At 47.9% G+C, this 10,000-nt stretch overlaps 1 protein-coding gene across 1 annotated transcript in view; it reads left to right on the top strand.

Moving 5' to 3' along the window:
- Positions 1-10,000, top strand: part of LOC126581073 (uncharacterized) — a 101,151-nt gene that overhangs the window by 68,671 nt on the left and 22,480 nt on the right. The window contains exons 10-12 of the mRNA XM_050244503.1: positions 1,287-1,446; positions 7,810-8,040; positions 8,169-8,291. Coding sequence (XP_050100460.1) covers positions 1,287-1,446; positions 7,810-8,040; positions 8,169-8,291 — 514 coding nt within the window. The remainder of the gene's footprint in view (positions 1-1,286; positions 1,447-7,809; positions 8,041-8,168; positions 8,292-10,000) is intronic.

Raw genomic sequence — 10,000 nt, 5'->3', positions numbered from 1 at the left:
TAATTGCTCTGTTCACCAGATTGCCCGACGGCAAACCTTCGGTAACCACCTCCGCACCCCTTCCAGAAAGGCTGGAAAGTTCCTCCATCGGTTGGCTTCAATCAGGGTTTAGATGCGGCCAGCAGCCCTCTTCAGGCACTCCTTTCTTGGGTTCTCGCCGTAAGCGAATCGGTAGTTTGATCAAATCTTCAAACCCTCACCCCTGCTCCCTCCCCCCCCCCCCCCCTTACCACCAGCAATCCTCGATCTAATTCGCCGACAGCTTTCGTTTGATGTTGCTGCCCCAGGTCCGTTCGTGTAAAAGAGCCCTCGGACCGGAAGCACAATTTCACAAATTAAAATCATCATTCATTCATTAAAATATGCAAATAAATGGCGCTTGCTGCTGTGCTGTGCTTGCCTTAGAGGGGGGGGGGGGGGGTAGTAGACCCTGGACCAGCACCCTGGCTTCACCACTACCGGTGCGTTAGGAAGCGCGTGATTATGTGCCATCGTGATGCCGTGATTAGAGTTTCAACGCAAACGGGGGACGGATCGGGGAGTTGGGACGGATGTCCGCATCAGGCCACCGGACCGGATGCAGAGGAGGGAGAGAAATTATTTCTAAATTTCGGTAACGGTAGCCACAGTGGACAAGACGATAGTTGAATTGGAAGCCGTTTAGCCGGAGACGAGCCTAGAGCCTTTGTGCAACCAAGGCACCAACGGTAGGTTATTATCATTTACGGTATTGTTCACGTTTGACGCATATTTAAGGATTCTTTTCCTTTGGCGGTTTGCTCTGAAACCACATTCGTGAGGCAGTTTAAAATTGGGTGGTTCAAAAACGAACCAAGAAATGAATAGTGTGCTTTCAAGGAGCAATCCGGATGGTTTGGAGGCTGGATGAATCCTTTCACCAGAAGATGCTCCTTTAATTGGCTTGCAATGTGCAGAAAAGTTTCGCGGTACACTTGTCAGGAATTAACTTAACCCTAGCCGCCCTGGAGTGGAAATAGCTGGAGTGACACAAGTCGAACAAAGTACTTGGTGGTTGTTCCACTCATTCTAATTAACATAGCATCATCTTCTGCATGTACTCGGTGCGTTTCAATGTTTCCTTCGAAGCTGTTTCATACAAACACATGGACACCCCTGCAAATGACATACCTTTTTGCAACATCAACAACATCAGCAAATTTCAGCAAATAAAAATACGGGTCCACCCCGACTGTATGCAAAAAAAAAGCTAATTACAGCATCATATTTGCTCTTTCGTTTCACTGCCATCGCTGAATGAATGGTAGGGCCAACCGGTAACGCAGAACCTGACGTCGGGCATCATCATTTCCACGCGGTCGCTGGTGCTACAACGCGTCGGTCGGTTTCACTCCGGAAGCTACGCCTGTGCCGCGGCGAACGATCGCGGCGAAACGCAGAGCGATCCGGTAGCTCTTAAGATACACTGTAAGTACTGTTACCTATGTTAATTAGACAGGCATACATTTCGATTTACGAGTGCATAGCGTCTAGCGTAACGAGTACGGAGCTTCTCTCTGTCATTATGAACTCGTGGTATGATTGGCTTAAGGGGGCTTCGGTGTTTTCCGGCCAGAAAAGGCCCATTTGTGACGATTTTTTGTGACGTAACTATTCATCTTTATTTTTTTATGTAAATGGCATATTAAATTACAACTTTTGAAAAATATTTGGTATTGCAACATTCATTGGAAAATAAATCCATCGCATCAAATTTTGGTTCACATGTCGTCGAAAAGGTACTTTTTACGGTGCCCATCGTAGCGACATGCCAAGTCATCCGAAATATAAAAATCGATATTCGTTAGAAAGATTATAAGTATATCTAGGTAGCCCAGGAGAGGTTTTGTTAATTTTCCTATTTTTCGATTTTTGGCATATTTTTGAAGTCGAAAAAGTGATTGTCGAAAATGACGTGAGCGTAGAACCATACAAATGTCAAGAATAGGATAAAAAGGCGCGCGCGGGTAGCATGAAGCTCTTGTACCGAAAAATACCGAAGAATGAAGACTAAATTTGTGGTTTTCCCACACTAATAAGTACCAACAAATTGTCTTGAGTTAATTTTTTCGTTCGTTGCGAAGTACCATCCGCAACAGTGATGCTTTTTGCGATTTTCCCAAAAAAAACGAACTTTACATAATTATAAAAAAAAAGTATCAACAAATTTAATGAAATCTTGACGGGGCTACCTGGCAAAAAGCGCGAGGTGCATGAAGCCTTGTATGAAACGCGGATTTTCGAAAATCTATAACTTTTTCAGTTTTTCCTCGATTGATCCAAAACTTTTACACAATACTCTTGAAAGGATCAGCATTAAGAAAAAAATGTTAAAAATATGTCTCACAAAAAAAGTACTGAAGTCCGCTCTTAATACACTGCATTACAGCCTACGACCCGTAACACACTTGACTCAGGAAGTGAAGCCGAGCGCTAGTTAGTCACTTTTCGTTAAAATCACAAAAGACAACCCCTTAATGAGCGTGCAACTCAGCGCTCAGTCCAACATAAACCGACCTCGTGTGGAAGGCACTTTCCCATGTGAAAGCGGTTCTTTCTTTCAACGAACACAACCCCCTTCACGGCGTTCTACTGTAAAGCGTCATTCAAAAGATTTCTATCAGCGCAGCTCAAGTTCTCAAGAGGTATAGTGGTAGCACAACAGCTTCGCTAGCCGGTAACGGGCCGACCTGTTCCGGAACTGCTCTCATCATCGTCATCAGCACTTCGCTCCGGGAGAGCGAAACATCATTCCATTACACTCTCGCCATGTGAAAGACATCATTATTTCGAAAGGATTCCATCTGGCGCCCCGTCCTAGCGAACGATAAGCCGGTGAGCTAACTGATCGTAGCTGGCTCTAGTGCTTCCAGAAGGCCGAAGCGAAACAGCAAACTTTCACCAAACTCTGGCAGAACTCCGAAACAGCAAGTGGAGTAACTGGTTTGATCCGATCAACCGCACCCAGCGTATCGGTGTCCGAGACTTCGGTCCGACTTGACATGGCTGTCCTCCTTGTTCACTGCACCGCCGTACCGTTTTCCAGTGGATTTCCGGCGGAAAAGGAGGGCTTTAATACACTAATTAAGCCCTCGGTCCCTGTTGTAGCACATCATCAAACGCAGATCAAAGACGACCGTCGGCTCTGCTGATATTTCCGGCTAACTGGGTTGTACGCCAGCTACGTCCAGTTTCGGATTCATAAAGCAAACGTCTAACATGTAGCTTCCAGGGTCTGGTATTCATTGGACCTGTGGCGGAATTCCAGATTAACGCCGGTGACCTCGTTCTCGGTCGTCAGGCTCGGTGTGGCTATTCAGACTGGACCTAGAAGGATGCGTGACGAGATTACTTTGAAAGGCTTGCAAACCACACACCGTAATGAAACGGAATACTGGCGATTTGTCTAGCGGAGGCTCACCAAGGAAGCGGTACCCGCATCCGAGCACTTGGTCTGCTCCGTTTCTTATAAATAGGAAAAAAATGCTGGAACAAACCTGCAGCAAAACCACCATAAGCAAAGAGATGAATGTCCTCCGTTAAGGTATTGAGTTGTGTACAAAGTGACATTCCCAACCATTGAGCGGCACATAGATCACGTACACGAAACTAAATCAATCGAACAAAATATAGTTGGACGGGTCAGAGTAATATTAAAAACTATGGGGTAAATTCAAAATGTTGCGTTTAAGGACAGTTTACCTAACGGGAGTCATGACATCCTCCGTTTATCAACCTTCTTCTGTACAATGGTAATGCACTGTGAAGCTCTTCGTATCTTAGGAACGAATCGAGCACCTTTCGAAAAGATGTATTCCCCGACCGAACAACATTCATCAAAACACCCACTGCTAGGCGACGGACGATAAGATTCGTCAGTTTTGTTCGTCAAGAATGTCAATATTCATTCTAGCACGGCAACTGCAATTACCGCTCCCGTTGCTATCTGCTCTACCAGCGGGTAGAATGTAGTAGCAGTTGCAGTAATAATTTTTCATTTCCCTTCGCTCGAACTTCGTGTTTCCCAATCTGCACGACACCAGAACGCACGGACTATTACAATAGTCATACTCCTGGCGCCGGGAGTGGTGTGCCAACACTCATATTAATGAGCTGACAATAACACTCACAACTATGAACACTGCACTGAAGACTGGGAACGGTTCCATGCTGCTCGAGCCCGAGCGTAAAGTCAGGGCCTCGACCTCTCCGAGCACTGGGAAGGGCGTCAAGTAGTGCAATAAAACTTAATAACGAAATAATAATTAATGCTTCACCCGCTTCCACTCTCTCTCTTTTGAGGGGAGGGCGTCTGGCGTACAGCAGGAATACAAACACCAAACACTCACCATCTGTACGGGCTGTAAACTTTCGATGTTACCGTGTCGTGCCCAAAAGCATAACCCAGCACCACCACCAGCACCACTTCTCCCTGGAGCAATGGTACAAAATTTGAAAAACATCAACTCACCACCACCACCACCACCACCATTTGAAGGTGCCATTTGGCCCCTGGTGTTGATTGTCCGTTTGGGGTGCTCGAATCATAGCCGCCGACCAATGGTGTCTGGGGCCAATGGGGATGGTGGACTGGGTCAGAAGCAGAGCGGAAAGTGGTTCGAGCATCGTTTTCAGATGCTATCTCCTCGCACAACATGATAAGCGACGGTCGGTCGGTCGGATGGTCGGTCAGTCGGTCCTATTATTGCTAACTCTGGACCTCCGGACATCGAAGCATTATATCGAAAGTAAATTTATTCATTCGAAAAACTAAAATTACCCAACTCGCTGACACAGGAGACAATACGCAGTGTCTTGAAGTACATTATTTCGTGTTCGTGTCTATTGAAACACTTTCGGAACTCGCCAACCCCGTCAGCTTTTCGCTTTTCCCAACCACGTTCATCCGAACCAGTGTCACAGTGCCCGGTACGAGGTGCATAACTGGACTCAAGTCCAATTTAGCGCCCCGCTCACGGTGTGTCCCGAAAGTACATAAAATGTGCCAAACTTCGAGCAGCGCTGCTTCTAACCCCATTCGCTAGCCCTTGGCTCTTGGGCGAACCAAACGGGCGTAGCGTTACCATTTCGAGTTTCATGACTCGTAAACAACTCCTAATCGCAGCGGGTTAAGGATAACGGCAGAAAACACTCCCTGGCGTACGACCAATCATAACTATATTAAAAACAAGAAGCGAACGAAGCGACCAAAGACACTCTCCACTCGACTTCGACTGCCACCGCGCTCCATCCTCCACTCCCTTTCCCCCCCGGTGGGGGGGGGGAGAGGGACGGACCCCAGCTGCGCCAACTCGTTCGCTGGCAAAGAGTGAAGCGGGAAAGTTGGTGCAGCTGGTGCCCGACACAGACACACACCGAACGGAACACACCAGGCACGCACGCACGCACGCACGAACAGTCCACCAAGCCAGCATGCCAGCATCATCTCCTCCTTCTACTCCCCTTTCCACAGGTCACACATTTGACAGTCGTTGTCGCCGTTGGCGGTCGTTGGCTAGCAACTACGTCGTCTCCTCGCCTACTATACCGTCCAGTGTACCGTCGCCGATGGCGTCCCATGGCTCGTGCAAACTTTGGACATTTGTTCAAAGTCCTCTGTAGTATCCTATTCCCCATTGTGTGAAGCCTTTCGACCGCACATACACCCAAACACATACACGAACCCGAAAAACCCGATAGCACGGTGGTGGTGGTGGTGGTGGTGGTAAAGTTGGTGGAGAAGTCAGCCATGATGCACTAAGCCCCAGTAACGGACACACATCCACAAGCACACATGCAGAGAGGGAACGAGGGAAGGAAGGGGAGAGAGAGAGAGAGGGATTTTAGCAAACTCCAGCGAGAGTAATTAGCTCCGGGAAGTCTGTTGGTGGGGTTCACTGGGCACCGACAAGGTTTGGCCTCGACCTTCCCGGGCACTTTGATCATGGTGAAACCCCCGAAATTTTCATCTTCCAACCACATGGTGCTGCTGCTGCTGCTGCTGCTGTAAGTTTTCTTTACCTCAAAGTACCAACACCTCCACTACCGGGGAGGGCGTTGCACCGATCCATCAATTAAAAGCCAATCAGGTTGCGGAAATGTATGTGAACGTGACATCACCATCACCATCGTCGGTGGTCGCCATTCCAATTTCACTAATTTGCTTATCAAATTACGAAGACTATTCACACTGCGCTCTGGCACTGGCAAATGTCATTACTTTGATTCACTTAACCGCGACCACGGCAACGTGCAACAGCCTAGCCTACTAGCATGCCATTTGCATCCTTGTGGCCGTAATGCTGATGGCAACAGCATAATACAACGTTGCTCTGCATCTGCTCCCCGTTATTGCTGCCCCACCGGGGGAAGAACGTTCTGCAGCTTTGCTCGCATGTTAGGGGAGCGCCTTTTTTTTGCCTTTCCAATTTTTCTATGTTTTCCCTTGCTGTTGTCCGCATCGCAACGTGCCCTTCCAGGACCCATTAGCCCAGCCCAGCCCAGCCCAGCAGTGGCAGCGTGCTCCAGTACTGAAGAGCTCCAAGAGCGCACCATAAATATCAACCACGACGCGAATTTCACTTTTAATTGTAAAACAGCGCCGTCGAGTGCTTCCGGTGGTGGTAGTAGTAGTAGGACGTGCCACCCAGGCACCAGGCACGCCACCAGTAGTGGCTGCAAATTTTAATTTCGGGCTTGCCTTCGTTGAAAACAACATCATTGCCCATTGTCATACCAACTGGCACCAGGAAAACCCGGGGATGGGAACGGGAAGGACGCTGCGCTGGTCTGCGCCTCCCCCCCTTAACGAATCACAAGCAATGCAGCTGGTACACGGGCACGGTTTGCTTGTTGGAGCCGCACCCGTTCCAGGACTCCAGCAGGAGTTTGCTGGTGGCAGGCGGGAAAAGTTTCGACTTTTCGCTAACCGCAACATTACAACCCGGAGCCCACGATCGCGCTTTGCTCTTCTTATTTTTGGTGTGCCTGTGTTGTGCCAAATTATTGTTTGCCGGTTTTGTCTTTTATTTTTGTTTGTTTGTGTGTCGGTGTGTGTGTTTTTGGGTGTTGGCATTCATTTTGTTCCTGGTCCTAAAACAGGGGATGGGGGAGGGAACTGGGAAGCCTGGTGTCTCCGAGATGTTGACGCAATACAAACCACGCTGTTTTGTAGCAACGCAGCAACATTGCGATGGAGACTGCTGCGTGCCTGCTAGTAGTAGCCGCCGTCACCATGGTTTGCTGTGGCCGTTCCCGTGGGAACAAAAGAAGTGAGCGAGAGGACGATGGAAACGCCGCCCTGGAAGCTCGCAGTCTTCGTGCTAGGGCTCGAGCAGTTCAAGACGGCTCTGTAACCACCCAGGCCCCCTCCAGAGAGTGTTATTCATAATCGTAAAATTCACTTTAACACACTCCTGACTGGCTGGCTAGCAGGGTGGCTGGTTGGTTGGTTGGTTGGTTGGTTGCTGCGTTCCGTTCCGTTCCGGGTTGCTCCGTTGGTTGCCAGGCGTGCTCGACCACCGAACCGCGAGACCAGCAAAGAGTTTTGCATGCAGCATCACCATCTCAACCTGACGACAACGCACCAACCCACCCACTATCGCCCCTTATCAGTCCACCCTCTGCAGAGGGGTGTGTATGAATAAAAATGAATAAATTAAATGTTTTGCAACCCACAAAAGTCACTTCAGACCAGCGAAGCGAAGAGTTATGTTTGCAGCGCATTCCATTCTCATCTCTTTCTTTTCTTTCTCTTTTCTCCTGTCTCCTCCCTTCGTAAATGCATTGCAGTTGCGCCGGTTTGCATATCAAACAGTATCATGATTGTCGGTGCATCGCTGGACGAGACGGTACCGGTGCCGTGTCACGTAGCGGCCGATCCGCTGGACGTGTCCTTTGATTGGAACTTCTCCAACAGTGGCGAACGGTTCGAGGTGGCCAGCGGCCAGTTTAATCTGCTGCAGGACTTCCACTCGGAGGGCATCACCCAATCGCGCTACGATGCCGACGATGACAACTCAGGTAGGTTGCTGGGTCCGGTGTCTTTATAAAAATAATCACCATAACAACGACGATGGCCATCCGCGTCACGTTCGCTCTGTACAACGCCCTCCCGCCATTGTTTCACCGAATGTCCGTCTTCTTTACAGAAACGATCTACGAGCTGCTGTACACACCGAAAAGCGAACGGGAGTACGGGACGCTGGCGTGCTGGGCAAAGAATTCAATCGGCAAGCAGGTCGAACCGTGCCTGTTCCAGGTCGTTCCGGCAGGTAAGCTACTATCGGTGTGGTTGATTGACTAACTAGCAGCACACTGCACCAGCACCAACAGCTGCAGCACCTGGACTGACACTCAATTATGTCCCCTGCAGTGTACAACCCCGGGGTGGAGGGGGGGGGGGGGGGAGGTGGTTTTGTGTCAGAGAAATTCCGAGGAAAGAAATGGATTCCGGTGCCAACCATTTCAATGCATTGTGTGCCATCTCGCTCTCTGTGCTGCTTCATCAATTGTTTTGAAGCATTCGGCGGATGCCAACGACAACGAACTTCATTAGCTTCGAGCAATTATGTATTGCTGCCCGGTATGGTAGCTAATTAAGGATGGAAAAGGGATTTCACTGATAATGGAAGCTTTTGTGTGGTGAATGGTAGTGATAAAAAACCGGAAGTGCACATATTGCATTGTTTGAAATTGGCCTCGAGCACTATCGCTCGACGGACTCCCTCAACCTTTGCAGCGGGTACGATGGAAAATGTACAAATTAGTGCCAGCATATCTATATCCTTCATTAGAAGTTTGTTTCCGATGAAAATCGTTTAATTTCTATCTAAAACCCATTCGAGGGGCCCCTTTTTGGACATTATTCTATTTAACGTAGTATTGTTCTGCGTGCCCTTTGTCAAATTTCTAAAAAAGTTTTATTACTTTCCACATCCAATCACTATCCGATGCAAAACGAACTAGACTTACAGCTGAAACAGATTTTACTCTTTTGGTGTGCTGTTGAATTTTCCTCACCCGCCTCTCCCAGCTCATCTGATGTTTCTTTTAGCTCATCAGATGTGCATTTCAAGTCAAATGTCAGACTAACAAAATCTGGTATTTGCTTCAGTTTAATGAGCCGAGTGCTTGCCGTTGGAGTCTCTAAATATATCAAGAAAATAGCGAGACAAACTTTAATTTCCTTAATATTGGGATAGCAAAACCAAGACCAAAATGTTTAATTTGAATGATCCAAAGGCTTTGCGCGGTTTTTTTTTAAATTATATCGAGATATAGCAGTTGATTGGAATTCAATACTGAAGAAAATGGTCATAAACAAAACTAATTGTTCCAAGGCTACAGATCAACCCATTCACTCTTACCTAACGTGTTGTTTACACAGGGAAAGCAAAACCTGTAAAGATACACGAAGAAAATGCACGCTGCATTGAGGATTTTTTAGTTTTCTCCTCAACAACAAAGCTGCTAAAATGTCCTTTTTACTTTTCCCTTAAACGCTTATCACCAATTACAATGGAACTTATTCTTTCTCTGTAGTCTACTACGTGATCTCGCTAATTGCTCCGACTGTGGACTCAGAACTGGCCCAACTTCTTATCCAATCCATTGTCCGATTGTTGATCAAAACCATTACTTGCTCCAAGCACGACCAGCTAATCAAGCGACGTCTGTTCAATGTCCATTTGAACGATCCAACATAATTGACCGCACAAATAGTCTCTCTCTCTCCCCCTCTCCCTCGGTGCAGTAAAAGTAACCGATAAGCCATCCAATGTGGTCTCCCAACTTTGCATAAATATTGAATTCCCAGTCATCACTGGCCGGCTAGGACGAACAAGAGCGAACAGCATCAATGGCCTCTGTCATAACGCTTGCCACGCTGCTCATTGTCTTGTCAACTTTTGGCGTTTTCATCGCCATGATTGCCACACTCTCTGACGGTGAACACTGCGATGGCCGCCGCGCCAGTGACTAC

This window comes from Anopheles aquasalis, chromosome 2, assembly GCF_943734665.1.
Source record: "Anopheles aquasalis chromosome 2, idAnoAquaMG_Q_19, whole genome shotgun sequence".
NCBI lineage: Eukaryota > Metazoa > Arthropoda > Insecta > Diptera > Culicidae > Anopheles > Anopheles aquasalis.
This window is presented reverse-complemented; position numbering and strand designations above follow the sequence as displayed.